The sequence below is a fragment of the Rosa chinensis genome, chromosome 2, assembly GCF_002994745.2.
Source record: "Rosa chinensis cultivar Old Blush chromosome 2, RchiOBHm-V2, whole genome shotgun sequence".
In the NCBI taxonomy this organism is placed as follows: Eukaryota; Viridiplantae; Streptophyta; class Magnoliopsida; order Rosales; family Rosaceae; genus Rosa; species Rosa chinensis.
The window spans coordinates 12,742,875-12,756,753 of NC_037089.1; the positions used below are offsets into that span (position 1 = coordinate 12,742,875).

The 13,879-nt window shown below is 39.0% G+C and overlaps 3 protein-coding genes across 3 annotated transcripts; 1 reads left to right on the forward strand and 2 right to left on the reverse strand.

Annotated features, from left to right (window-relative positions):
• Window positions 1-120: 120 nt before the first annotated feature.
• On the reverse strand, window positions 121-3,606 carry LOC112190806 (GTPase ERA-like, chloroplastic). Its single transcript, XM_024330291.2, has 9 exons — window positions 3,194-3,606; window positions 2,961-3,106; window positions 2,451-2,591; window positions 2,255-2,371; window positions 2,041-2,166; window positions 1,332-1,430; window positions 1,121-1,222; window positions 713-793; window positions 121-556 (listed from the first exon to the last, which is right to left on the reverse strand). The coding sequence occupies exons 1-9, from the start codon at window positions 3,552-3,554 to the stop codon at window positions 470-472; spliced, it is 1,260 nt and encodes a 419-aa protein (XP_024186059.1). The 5' UTR covers window positions 3,555-3,606; the 3' UTR covers window positions 121-469.
• Window positions 3,607-6,493: 2,887 nt separating this feature from the next.
• LOC112190214 (HMG1/2-like protein) lies at window positions 6,494-8,836 on the forward strand. The gene is made up of 7 exons (XM_024329634.2): window positions 6,494-6,648; window positions 7,141-7,260; window positions 7,398-7,455; window positions 7,919-7,963; window positions 8,135-8,218; window positions 8,321-8,419; window positions 8,611-8,836. The coding sequence occupies exons 1-6, from the start codon at window positions 6,599-6,601 to the stop codon at window positions 8,417-8,419; spliced, it is 456 nt and encodes a 151-aa protein (XP_024185402.1). The 5' UTR covers window positions 6,494-6,598; the 3' UTR covers window positions 8,611-8,836.
• Window positions 8,837-9,496: 660 nt separating this feature from the next.
• On the reverse strand, window positions 9,497-13,666 carry LOC112188027. Its single transcript, XM_024327043.2, has 4 exons — window positions 13,326-13,666; window positions 11,713-12,512; window positions 10,326-10,766; window positions 9,497-9,961 (listed from the first exon to the last, which is right to left on the reverse strand). Exons 2-4 carry the CDS (start codon window positions 12,506-12,508, stop codon window positions 9,786-9,788), a joined length of 1,413 nt encoding a protein of 470 aa, XP_024182811.1. The 5' UTR covers window positions 12,509-12,512; window positions 13,326-13,666; the 3' UTR covers window positions 9,497-9,785.
• Between the last annotated feature and the right edge of the window lie 213 nt (window positions 13,667-13,879).

The window sequence follows — 13,879 nt, forward strand, 5'->3', positions numbered from 1 at the left end:
TAGTTTGGTTGTTGGGGAACTACTCCTTACAGACAAACCCTTCACCAAAAATCATAAAAGACTATCCTTTCAATTTTCCATTGCTTTTGATTTTAATGTACCTACCAAATCCACCATATGTGAGGATACAAACTTTTTTGGCACTCATTTACTATATGACCCGACATTTTAATTGGAGCCATCTGCAGATATTGACATGCTTGAGATATGTGGCATGCACTGAAAGTGATACTGCCCAACTATCTGAAGCATCCCACGTTCTTACAATTACAAAACCTTGGCCTTGGGAAAATGCCATGCTTACAAGTGAGATTACAACTATTTCCTACTTCACTAACAGAAAGAAATGAAAGCATATATGTGCGTTAATCAACAGCATCAAACCAATTTTTAGAGAAAACATACAATCATGTAACTTCAAATGGTACAGCCATCCTCACTTGGGTTCTCCAATAGCTATGAACAAGTATCATAATGTTTGAATTTGACCCCCATAGCCATAATTCTTCAAGAGCCCTTCATCTTGCCGCCAGTTCTCTTTAACCTTCACCTCGACCTGTTAAAAGAATGAGTTATTCTAGTTCAAATCCCGTAAAAGTGTGAATATAATGTGGCAGCTGAACTAAACAGCAAAGCCAAATTAAAGTAAAGTTATCAGACTTTGTACATAAAAAAAAAAAAAAAACAGAGTGGTCATGGGATAATATTGTACCTCTAGAAAAACTTTCTTCTGTAAGAAATCTTCTATGTCAAGCCGCGATGCAGTTGCAAGTAGTTTCAAAGCTCTCCCATCCTACAATGGTTCAGACTAGACAATCAGTAACTGAACTTTTGCTTCCAACAGTCTTGGCACATCAAAGCTCTATAGTTTTGCAAGATTCATTTCTTTATGCACACGTGTTCCATAGTAAATCTTTGATCAAGAAAAATATAAAAGAGATGTATCAATATAATTTGTGCAAAGCATATGAGCATGTTGTTCCATAATAGCTAATCAGTTTATAACCTTCACAGAGTCATACCAAAAGGCTTCCAAAATTTATAATAAGCATCATATACATCAGATAGCCATAAATTTCTATCAAGCAAACCAACAAATCCGCAATTAAGAATTACTTACTTTTCCAATAAGGATGATTTTCTGTGAATTTTTCTCAACAACGATTTCCACTTGTATAAAATCTTTTGCTGCTGGCCTAGTTTTGTAGCTCACAACATTCACCTGGAGATTAGACAATGTGAGGGTGAGGATTAAAGCAACTAGAAATATTATCATCTTCTTTCTTTTTATTCCTTACAAATCATATCTTCTGCACTTCTTAATGACTTACCTGACATGCATAAGGAATCTCTTTCCTGTATTGCATAAAGATCTTTTCTCTCACAATCTCTGATACAAAAAATCTTTCTGGGTGCTCACTTACGATGTCCTGAGAAAGCATACATGAGAAAATCAGTACTTTTCCTCTGCATTATTTCACTTTCTCCATCTATTTTACTTTTTACCACCTTTTAATTGTTTAACTAAGACATCCATATGACCACCCCTACCCACCTTCCCATCATTTTGCTACTTGAGCAGAGAAAAGTGTTCTTATTCTAGAATACATCCATTTCCTTGCATCAGCAAGTTTGCACTTAAGAAAGAAGGAAAGAAACTATAGGAAAATATGGTAAACATGAAAATAGCAAAGTTGGATATTTGAAAGGTACTATTTCACTGGGAAATTCAGTATGAAACTTTCCACACATGCTTAAGGAACTATTTCTCAAAAGTTCAACAGTAATCTAATTTTCTTCTTGAAGATGTAAAGAAATATAATTGAAGTTACTTGCATATATTTATCTTTTGTAATCCTTAACTCACCAATGTCTACTGGTCAATTGGTGTTAAGGTACTCATACCTTTCTGCATTCTTTACCCCTTACAAGTGGGATAAACCAAGATAAAAGTTTTGTGAACATAAAACAGGAACTACAGAAGTTCACTTCTCAAAAGTAAAAGACAAGCCTAGAGCCGAAAACCTGACACTCTAGTACCTTTGGATAATAAGCTGGGCCGAAGGGAAGTTTTGACAATATCCACTGCTTCACGTCTTCCACTCCCTGACCGTGTTTGGCACTCACTGGTATGACCTCATCAACATTTGTAAACTTCTCATACCACTGTGAAATGTGATACACACTTAGTCTTAAAATATCTTCTAGTTCCAGAATTACATGCTAACATAGATATCAACAAACAAATACTGACCTCTAGTTTCTTTGCAATTTCACCTGGCTTAATCAAATCTTTCTTATTCATGACCAGCAAAGTAGGCGGCAGGCTATCTGTCTGGTTACCCACACCTTCTTCCACCACTTCATTAATCTAGAAATAAAAGATAAGAAAGTGATCGTAAGACAAGAGCACAAACTTTGATATGCAAACCTAAAATGAAGAAGCATACATTTTCAGGCACTTTACATGCATCAACAAGAACAAGTACACAATCCGCATTAATAACGGCGCTGCGAACATTCTTCATCATCATAGTATCCAACTTGTGCATTTTCTTCTCAATAACACCCGGTGTGTCATAAAGTATCATCTGCAAACCAATCCATTCGTAAGTAAAACATCCAGAAACTATCACTTGTTTCCAACAGAAAATTTTGACTAGCAGCAACCCTCCTAAACTTTTTGTTTTTTCAGGGACAGAAGAAGCAGCTCTTATTAACCAATTATCGAGTTCCATTACCGCTAACTCAAGAAACCATCAACTGGGTATCCCCCAACCTTCTAGACTTTAAAACTAGTCTATTCTGTTTTACCAATTTAAACTTAACATGTTATGGTAATTTACTATTATGAACTACAACATTAATTCTAGGCATTCAGAAATCAATCTTCAATATATAGGAAACTGAAAGAAAAGAGATAATGATAATAATTTCAGCTAACAATTCAAAACCCAAACCTGATAGTCTGAGCCAGAACATATACCAAGAATTCTATGCCTTGTAGTTTGAGGCTTATCAGTAACAATTGACAATTTCTGACCAACCATTTGGTTTGAAAGAGTACTCTTTCCCACATTGGGCTTCCCCAGAACAGCCACATACCCTGCATCAATTTTACTCAACGGTCAAAATTCATTCACAGCAAGTAAAAAAAAAAACCCTAATGGTTAAAATTAAATAGAAATGTTACCACTCCTATGGTTAGGGTCAGTAGCATAGTCAAGCTCCTCTATCTCGTAGTCATCAAGCATAGCCATGTTTCTGTCAGGCTTCTCACTCAGGGACAAAAGCGACGAGTCTTCGTCGGAATAAGAGTACTCCGAGTCTTCATCTTCTTCTTGTTCGCTGACCCTGAGCGGTGGTTTTGTGGCGGACGAAAGTTTCCAGGTGGTTATTGTTGTTGGAATTCTGGCCTGGAAGTTGGGTTTTCTAGTGGAACGAGGAAAACGAGTGTTGTGGTGGTGTTGGGTAGTGGGGAATTTGGGATTGGTGTAATGGGTGAGGGAATTATCTCTGGGGAGAGTTGCAGACGTGTGTAGAGCTAGCTCCATTTTTGGAGCTTCACTTCAGTGTTTCTGATGACTCTTCCACTCTGTTTTAATCTTGAAATGGATAAACCTACATAAACGACGCCGTTGGCCAAGTTGTTCTCTATAATTTACGAAAATTCTACGTCTTCATAGATGTTTCATATTATATGATATTATTTTATTTATTGGAAATATGATATTATTTTAGTAATTTGACTCGGTACAGGTGTAAATATATTAGTCTATCGTACAATACGCAAACAATATATGTATTGATATTTTATACTTCATCTTATCTTATATAATTAATCTAATTCTTGAGATAATTGTTAAATTTTTGAACTACCATATATGCCCTCACATAAATATAGATATTAATAAATAAATTATTTCTACACGAGTATAAGATAGTTAATAGATTATGTCATATTTGAAAAAATTGCAAAAAAAAAAAAAAAAACTTCTCCGAAATCATGAGAGAAATTGCTGTAGCTTTTTTAATTAAAATTTTTATTCAATTGACATGTGCGAGGCACATGCCAAGGGGCTAGTATTGGTAAAAAGAACACGTTAGATTTCTTTGTATTTTTGAAGTTAAAACTATTATATATGTACTATACACAATTTTTATGTTTTTCAAGGAAACCTAGGACCACCCTACGCATAAGGGGTTTCCCCGGGTTCAAATACAAAATAGACCAAACTACAGAAGAGAAAGGCCCAAGACTTAAAACCAAGTCCAATACCCAAAAGCCCAAGGACTTGAGGAAACAAGCCCGATCCCACTACCAGGAACCCTAGCTCTAGCCCTTTGCTGCACTTGAACATCAGCCTTCTTACACCTTTCTGACCAACTGCCATAGCACCCAACCGGCCGGAGTTGACCAACATAACTGGACTACTGCTTAAGCCGCCACCAACAATCACTGCTGAGTCGGCCCAGAAACCCAAACCTAGATCTGTCACTGATCCTTCCTCAGTCTGATGCAGCAACCGAGTCCCTCATCCAACAGCTTCCAAGTTAAAACTTTCGCAGTCTCCATAGCCAAACCCAAGGTCCAGCAACACCAAACGCCGCACAGAACTTCCACCCGAAAGCACACTAGCCCAACAGTGGCCCCCCATTATCTCTCCTCCGCTACTGCCATTGTCGCACTAGGTTGGCAATCCCAAACTGCCAACATCGCCCAACAAGCCAGACACAAGAATAAGGAGACCAAAGCCTCCTAGTACCAGGAGATTCCAAAGCACACAGTTGATACCACCACCATCCAGATCCAAAGAAGAAGAAAATCCTCCCTTCCAGTTAAGATATAAATATGTGATCGAAAAGTAGTCAAAATATGGAAATCCGTTCCTTAGATAAGGAACGGACCTCCTTAGCAAAGGAAGCATGTATGTATGTATGTATGTATGTATGTGTGTGTGTGTGTGTGTGTGTGTGGGAAGCCGTTCAGAAGCGAACATCCGCAACCTAGAAAAAGTGCGGATGTCCCTCTTCCAGTGTCGAGAAGGCGGTGATGGCTGCGCTGTTGATGTCAGACCCATTACAACAAGCCAGAATAGGCCGTTACATACCCTTCTGCTACTACCTATAGACAAACAAGAAGATAATGGTAGTAATCATAGTGGTGCATAGGAAATAGACATACTCATTGTACAATTAAATATGTAGACATAGCGAAATCCTCCCTTGGTACTACACCGGAGGCGCTAGAAGAAACCGACCCTCCCAACCTAACTCTCAAAACAGTAAATTTAGTTGCCTAGAGACCTCAATTGGTATACAACTAGAGACACTGAGAATTAAGCTGACAAAGACCAAGATCAAATGCTAAACTAGGTAGGAAAAAAAAATCCACTAGACTGCCAAGAAAGGCTTAAAAAAAAACTAGAAAATAAAAGACTAGAAGAAAAGAAAAAAACTAACAAGACCCATAAACCAAGCCCAACCACATGAGCCCGAGCGGAATCCCGATGACTAGCAGTTCCAGCGCACTGCACCCTCTCTGTCACCTCTGGTAACAACGAAGCCACCAACGCCAATAACCAAATCCAATAGCTACTCCGTAAGTGCCCACCATTATCGGCCCATCCAAAGCAAAGCGATGAAATCACCATCAACCCCGGATCTAGGAGAAATCAGCTACCTCCCGACCACCCCTACAGTTGCCGTCAATAACGAATCATGCCATCCGCTCCGCCTTCTTCTAAACTACGGCACACTCATCCTCCTTGACTCAACGAAGCTAGACCGCAGCCATAAAAACCAGCCTCAGCCAAGCCTAAAGATCCATGCAGCATGCACCGCCTAGGAACAGTTATACAACGTCCCTTGATGCCGCCTAGATGCCCGTCTGGCGACGACATCCTAAGGATGTACCGTCGGACAAATAAGAATTCTCAAAGAGTTGAAAGCTCGTTGGGAGGCTAGGGTTCTATTCCATTTTTGAAGTTTGATCACCCCATCTTAGATTTCTACATGACAAAATTATACCTCCTAAATCAAATGGTAGCTGGTTCGGCATTGGACCTTAAACAGAGAATGAAATTAATCCCAATACAAAGTGAATTAGTAAGCACAAAATTCCACCTGGAAAATCGTCACCGAGTGGCGAGTGCTCACGATTGCCTTGTGAAAGAATTTGAAAAGACAAACCTACCCATGCGCGACCATCCCGACATTGGCGTAAACGAACCACGCGCCATCATACTCCCTCCATTTTGTTGATCTGCCAGGTGTCATCCTGATACAGCGAGTTTTGTTAGATCAATAGCTGCGAGAGTAGGTACTTACTCCCTCCGCAATAACCAACTCGGTTCCACTTTCCCGCCCAAATCCCGAAATTCAAAAAGTCGGTTTCGTAGACGTGAATTCGAACCGTCAAGTCGGACGGAATCCGTCACTCTCTGACGGCAGAGTCTGTGTATAAATACAGACCCAATCCTAGAAAATTCATTTCAACAAATTCAAACAAACTTCTCAGTCTCTCTCTCTCTAGCTTCTAGCGTCTCCTTCAAGCTTTCTCAGTTTTCAGAAGATCTGCGATTCTCGAACGTCCGCCATGAAAGGTCTCAAGTCTTCAACCGTCGCGAGCAAGAAGCCTGTTGCCGAGTAACTTCTTACGCCTTCGTCTCCGATTGCTTGTTTGTTTTGTTTCGTTGCGTTTTTGCTCTGTTTATTCTTCATGTTTAGCCAGCGTAGCTATGGATTTTGTTTCTCCGTGTTTTGATTCGTATTCCGTGCTTCGTTTTTTTATCTTCTCTGAAATTTGCTTTGGTTCATGTAATTTGTGACGGTTTTGATCTTGCTTTGCGGTTTTGGAAGGAAAAGGCCTTTTGATTCTACAATCGGTTTAGTTTTCTCAGACTTTGCTTCGTAATTTTCTGTTCGACTTCGATTTTATGAAATTTAGCTACGATTCATATAGTTTCTCGAATCTGTATATATATATATTTTTTGTTTCCATAACCTTCTTATCTTAGCTTCGCGTTTTTGGACTGCGTAATGGTTTTGTTTTCATAATCGCTTTAAATTTTCTGTGCTTCGGTTTAGAGTTTCTGTGAATTAGATTTGCTTTGTCTAATTTCTCGTGTGTTTTTGAAGGTTGCTGGGAGCCAAGGCTGAACCAAAAAAGACGATGAAGAAGGAGAAAGTTCAGAAAGTAAGCAAGAAGAAGGATGCTGATGCTCCGAAGCGTCCAGCTGGAGCCTTCTTCATCTTCATGTGAGAACGATTTTTCTGTTTACTGTTAGATTTGTATTGAGCTTCATATCAGAATCTGATCTCTGTCGTGTCAATGCTTCATTGCTCTCATTGTATTCTTATGGAGTGTTTGTTTTTGTGGTTGTGATGAATCACAGGGAGGAGTTCCGCAAGAGCTTCAAACTGGAGTTTCCTGATGCAAAATCTGGACCGACTGTGAGTGTTCGAATCAGATTCTTTACTTATATGCTTTACGAACTTTGTTTTCTGCTGTTTGGTTTCTTAGAAAGTAGATCTGCGATTTGAAAACAATGATCTATTTGTTTTAGGGATGGTCTGTGTTTAATTGAGAAACTAGATTTCAAAACCTCATCCTATATGTGCATGTCCTCTATTCCAAACAATCTCAATGCACTTTTTCTTTGATGTGTGGTTGCTTTGAAAATAGAATTGAGACTTCAGATCAAAGCAATGAGCTATTAGTTTCATGATCTGTGTTATGATGAAAATATGAAAGTTATGAAATCTCAGTCTCACTTCATAATCTATGCTTCACGGTTGATGTAAATTACTATATGTCAAAACCTAAATTTCTAGTTTCCAGCAGTTTCCTGAGTAGCCAACAGTACATTTTGTGGTAATGGAAGATTAGTAGCTAATATATATGTTCAAAATGCAGGTTGGGAAAGCTGGTGGTGAGAAATGGAAGTCACTGTCTGCTACTGTAAGACCTCCTGGTTCTTATAGGCTATATAAGAGCCAAACGCTTACAATTTTGTTTCTAGAATCTCAGTGTATGAAGTAGTAATAACATGGAAATTGGATTACATTGTATGTGGTTAAGCTTGGTATATTCTGGTTCCTATTTATATTGCTGCGGTGCTTGTTTGGTTAGGAAAAAGCTCCCTATGTCGAAAAAGCTTCAAAGAGGAAGGCAGAGTATGAAATAGCTATGCAGGAATATGAGAAGAAGAAGCTGGTAAATGTTCTATCTGTTTTATGATGTCATCTTCATTCATTCCAATTACTTCAATGCAGAAACTTATCTCAGCCTCTCTTTTTTTCTTTCTGAACTTGACAGAATTGCAGTGCGGAAGCTGAAAAGTCAGTGGTGACAGAGAAATCGGCTTCAGCTTGTGAGATCCATGATGATGAAGCGGGGCAGGAAGTGAGCTCTTAGGTATAATGCTTTCTCCTGCTAAATATATATCAAAAAGAAAGATGATGAGGCTTTAGTTAGGTTGCTTGAGCTGTTTGTCTGAGTAACTGAATTGGAAATCTTACTTTAACCCCATCAGCTATTGGGTTTTTATCATTCAGTGCATCTTTGGAAATGGGGGTTAATGCTTATCTTTTCTGATTCTTTGGCAGGCTACTTGGGGCAGGAAGTTTACTGAGGTGAATAAAGATGTCAGAGGATGTTCTACGTTTTAGCTTTCCCTTATCTTTCGTAGTGGTTTATTCAAGCCTTTTGAGTAATATGTAACTTCGTTGTGGTCATGAAGACTAGTACTGTAGTATTTGCCTTCATCAAAATTACTAGAGCTTGTGTAACTTCAGATTATGCAGAATGGTTTAGTGGTGTGTTTCATTTCCAGTCTATTGCTATTAAGTTCTTAAAATGTAGAGAACCCTTTCCTAGCTTTCCCTCCTCTCCTTAAAATTTCACACCTTCACATTTATACAGAAACTCTTCAAATCCATTTTGTTACTTCTCAACCAAAACAGTGCATGCTTTCGATTATGTATGAAACGCCAAATACTCCACAATAAGTGACCATTCTCAAGCAAATTAGGCCATTGTCAGTGATGCCCCAATATTTCCAATGTTCTTTGTCATTAAATTTCTATTTCCGCCTAAGCAAGCAAATAAACAAGTGCATGGGTTGGCTTTTCGCTTCTAGTTTTTACTATCCCGTGCATCTTAGGAAATGGGATAAATTTCATTTTACTATCTCTGGGTTCTTTTGGTTTCAAATCAAGTGTTCAATAGAAAAAAAAATAATAATAATAATAAATAAATAAATTTGCCCAATCACTCGTGCCTCTCGAGCCACGCCATAATCGGCTCCATTTGGTTTTCAAAATGCTAGTATGCGCAGAGATGCTTTCTGTGCATGATATGTACGATCCCAAAAATTTTCACCACAAGAAGCTCTTTTTTTATCGGTTTTCAAGTAAGCAAAAGCTGCCATCCAGGCTCGTATCAATTGAATGAAAATATAGAAAAAGTTAATAAAGATTCCGAACACAAAAGAAAAGAAGGGGTAGGGTTACTTCACCTGAATGTAATATGAGGAAGCTTCAAAACATACTTGAGCTGCAATAAGGTTTAAACAACAACGACTGATCCTATTTGTGATCTATAACTTTTCCAAAATGCCGGTATCGAGCAAAACTTAGAATTATTTTTCAGAACTGTACATCCTCAGATCACGGGAAAATCTAACTGATAAAAGATAAAGAGAATGCTATCCACAAGGTGTGTAGCATGTAAGACCTCTTATTCTCTGGCATACGATCGCGGTTACTGCATAGAACAATTATCATTTGCCTGCATTTTCACTCTCGGACGACTCAGAATGGTAGGTTGGAGATCCTCTTCCAGATGGATAATAAGAGTATGCCAAGGCTGCTGTACCAAGTGTGAGGGCAGTAGCAATTGAGCCCCAGACCCACCTTTGTCGTTTTGCCTTCTTCTCCCTCTCACGCCGTGCCAGCTCTACATAAAAACAAACATCATCAAAGCTTAATTACGCTAACAATGGGAGTATGATTCAAAGGCGCATAAACTGTAGTTCAAAAGGGAAAGCAGAAAACTATGCACCCAGTACTCGGTACATAGAGCAGTATATGTTACACATATCCATGCAACTGCAATTTGAGTAGTACGGAGATTACTGTTAAAAATAGTTCGACAAGTAAGCAAAGCTATCCAGCTGCATTCCCCTCGAAGGGCTGAGTTAAACTATTATTGTTACTTTCATCTTCTGACCTAATATTGACTTTTAACAATAGAATTGATAACTTACTAAAGAGTTGGGAATCAAGAAATATAATGTTGGTACAAGGTATAGAAATCTCACCAATGACGTCCTGGTTCCTCTGAACCATTTCCTGATTCATAGCCTCATAATTATGAAGCTTGTCACACAACCTAGCAATCTCAAAGTTCTTCGACTCGATTTGATCTTCCAACTCTGCCTCCATCTCAGCCCTTGCTATGGCCCTCCCAATAGAATTTGATACAAACCTGGCAAGATAAAGCTGTTGCCCCAGCTCTTCTGCAGGATCAGAACCTAGCTGCTCATGCTCTGTTGTAACAGTGGGATCTGCAGGAAGAGTCAATCCTACAAGAGATAACTGTTGCCTAATCCTCTGCCACTGGTTTCGCAAGTTATCCAAGGATTCTTCAGCTTGCTTCCGCTTTTCTATCTCCATCACAAGACTCAATCTCATCTCACGCAGCTCAGTTTCAAGATCACAAGCAGAAAGCTGTTTCCCATGACCACCCTCAGATGAAAGTTCTATACAAAATAAGATCAAGAGTAAGCTTACATTACTGCTGAAAGAAACTATAACAGAGACATGTGTGCAGACTACAAAAAACTGAGAGACCTCTTTCTCTGAGGGCGGGGAAGATGAAAATGACCAGTTCTCAAAATTCATAATACATAATCAAACTTCTGAACGGGACAAACCAGTTCTCAAAATTCATAATACATAACCAAACTTCTGAACGGGACAAACTTGATAGGATTTGCATGCATAGGTTGGCAAATATCAGACACAAAGCACGCAGAGGATATATAAATAGACTCCCTTTATATACTTTTTTTAACTATGAAACACTAAAATATTTCTTTGGAAAACAAGTATTTTCATGCCCTTAAGTAGAACTAGCCACTTGGTAGTTGGTACTATTCTGATGCATATTTATGAGACATAAATCCAAAAATAAACATCTTAGCATAAATAACTGAATTTAACAAGGCAAGCATATTCAACTGCTATCATTCGGAAAAAAAATATATGTTCAAATAGAGTGCAATTTCTTTTATAAGCAGTACAAGGAGTAATAAATTTGGTTTGAAACAAAAGAATTCTAATTTGAAGCTTTTAATTCATGACGTGTATAACAGGTTCTCAACCTCAACACGATACAGTTAGTCAATGTCAAAACATAACAAATTAAGTAAATAGGTCCAGATTATCTTGACTAGTGCTTGAACAAATCAAAGAAAAAAGAAATGAAGAAACATCACAAAAAAAAAAAGAAGGATGTTTCAACTCTAGAAAGAGTGACACACCAGAAAATGACGCAGGAATACTGCTTAACTGAAGACACCAACTCTGGTAATGTAATAGCATGATTCAATCTTTAACCATGATATGCAGTAACTTGTATTAAGGAAACAAACAAAAGGAAGGAAAGTCCAATAGATTTGATGAGAAAAAAACAAAGCCAAGTACCTTCCCAGGCATCGTAAAACTCCCCAGCAGGTACACTCATAGACGCAGAACGCTCTGTCCCAGCATTTCCCTCTCCGTCTGTGTTACTTGTGACACTCATGTTGTCTCTTGGATCAAAGAAATCATCACGATCACTATCTCTTTCGGAAGCCATGGCAGCTTGCTGGAACAAATCATCTTCCCTGGCTGAACCATTAGTCATACTAATAGCACCCAGTTCGACACTACTGCTCCTAAGAACCCCATTACTGGTGTCAATGTTGCCATTGCTACTACCACTAGGATGGATACCACTTGAATGTTGTACTTGACTTGGCTTGGGTACAGTGAAAGTAAGTGAATCATCCACTGGAGAAGTTTCCACCTTGGCCTCTGCATTGTTGGCAATGCCATTCAGTTTCTCTTCATCTCCAGGTTTCTGGTGTAAGGAACCATTCAGTTTCTCTTCATCTCCAGATTTCTGGTGTAAGGATACATCCTGCTCCGAGTAACTCTTGAGAAGGCGCGGGCCACGGCGCTTGTGGTTGACGATGTAAGGTGAGGGGGGGAAAGAAGTGGGTGAATCAGGTAGTGGAGTTGTCTCGGGAGTGGCGTAGAGCGCTGGCCTTATTGGAGGTCGATGAGGCTTCCTCTCCATAACTGAGGTACTATTCCTCCTCTCCAGCTTCGAGGGGCCCTCAGGAACAGGCATCGAATGCGAAACAGGCTTGGAATTAGGAACAGACATGTCGGCAGATTTGGAAGAAGCTCCAGGTTCTAATAACCTATCTAAAGCTATGACAGAGAAAGTCGGCATGATTCTGCATCATTAAACACCCAAAATTAGCAACAAAACCCTAACACTTCCTTCCACCAATTCAGTAATCCTAAAACCAAACATTTTCAATTTGATTCATTTAATACAGAACTAGTAAAAACCTTCAGGTTCTAATAACCTCTCTAAATGCATTTTCAACTCTTCGAACCTTCACCAAACACCCAAATTAACAACAAAACCCACCTCTTACTTGAACCAAATCAGTAATCCTAATACCAAACATATCCAATTAATGCATTTAATTAAAAACAAGTAAAATAACACCTCTAAAAGGCTATGCATCATCAAACAGCCAAAATTAACACCGAAACCCTAACTACTAAACATTCATAATTCATTTCAATTGGAACAGAGCAAGTAAAAAATCAAAACTTTGATACAAGCAGCAAAAACCTCCAGGTTCTAACAACCTATCAACAGCCTAAATTAACAAGAAAACCCTAGTTAACAACCATTCTCAATTCATTTCAATTGCTATGAAGCAAGTGAAAACCTACCGCACAAAATCTTCAATTCCAAAATACGTAAGGCCGTCGGTTCAATAGCCACAATAAATGAAAAAAAAAAAAACAAAAAAAATCGAATCTGTACAAGCCCTAAGGCTTTGTTTGGCCGCCGATAAAGAACGAAAGCCAGAGAATCCAGCTTCCAAGCATCGCGGAACGCAGATTCTCATCAACCAAACACAGCCGAATCCAAAATCAAACCTCAAAAAACAAAAAATCAAACCAAAAAAAAAAAACGAAAAGATCAGAACTCGAAGATTCTCCAAATTCGGAAACGAAAAAAAAATTACCTGGAAAATCACCGGAAGGAAACAAAAGCGAGGGAGCCAGAGGCTTTTATCAGGTGAGGCAGAGAAGAATGAGAGAGGAACTACGAAGCACCATGAGAGAGAGAGAGAGAGAGAGAGAACGAGAGCTTTTCAGGTTTCGGAAAAAAAACGAAAATCGGCTTAAACCAGAGAGAGTCACCCTTCTTCTTCCCAAACCGGTAGCGAAGAAAGCCCTCCCAGATTTTTTGTTGTTTTTTATTTTTTTATTATTATTTGGGGAAAATAGGAAATGACGAAAAAGGAGTACAACTCTTTCGCAACGACCCGCTCTACTTGGTCACAACACACCCGCAAATATTTCAAACGCTGTTTTAAGCTTTTTTTTTAGAAGTGTCCTCCAAGCACAGCGGCTTTTCGTTGTAATTTACCCAAAACTCCGAGGCGGGGGGGTTTTGTGGTTCGCTCGGGCAGTCCGAGGGTGTTATGGACTTTTGGGTTGGAATGCGGCGTCCCTTTTAGGTGGTCTTTGCCTTGGGGAAGTGGAAATTTGCCTTGAGAAATAAGCTAGGATGAGA

Coding starts and splice junctions, on each gene's coding strand:
- LOC112190806 (XM_024330291.2), bottom strand. CDS start 3,554: ATGGAGCTAGCTCTACACACGTCTGCAACTCTCCCCAGAGATAATTCC. Junction 2,592..2,960: donor GTTCTGGCTCAGACTATCAG/GTTTGGGTTTTG, acceptor ATTGGTTTGCAG/ATGATACTTTATGACACACC. Junction 557..712: donor AGAAGAAAGTTTTTCTAGAG/GTACAATATTAT, acceptor TTCTTTTAACAG/GTCGAGGTGAAGGTTAAAGA.
- LOC112190214 (XM_024329634.2), top strand. CDS start 6,599: ATGAAAGGTCTCAAGTCTTCAACCGTCGCGAGCAAGAAGCCTGTTGCC. Junction 6,649..7,140: donor AGCAAGAAGCCTGTTGCCGA/GTAACTTCTTAC, acceptor GTGTTTTTGAAG/GTTGCTGGGAGCCAAGGCTG. Junction 7,964..8,134: donor GGAAGTCACTGTCTGCTACT/GTAAGACCTCCT, acceptor TTGTTTGGTTAG/GAAAAAGCTCCCTATGTCGA.
- LOC112188027 (XM_024327043.2), bottom strand. CDS start 12,508: ATGCCGACTTTCTCTGTCATAGCTTTAGATAGGTTATTAGAACCTGGA. Junction 10,767..11,712: donor GTTTTACGATGCCTGGGAAG/GTACTTGGCTTT, acceptor TATTTTGTATAG/AACTTTCATCTGAGGGTGGT. Junction 9,962..10,325: donor GAGGAACCAGGACGTCATTG/GTGAGATTTCTA, acceptor GTTTTTATGTAG/AGCTGGCACGGCGTGAGAGG.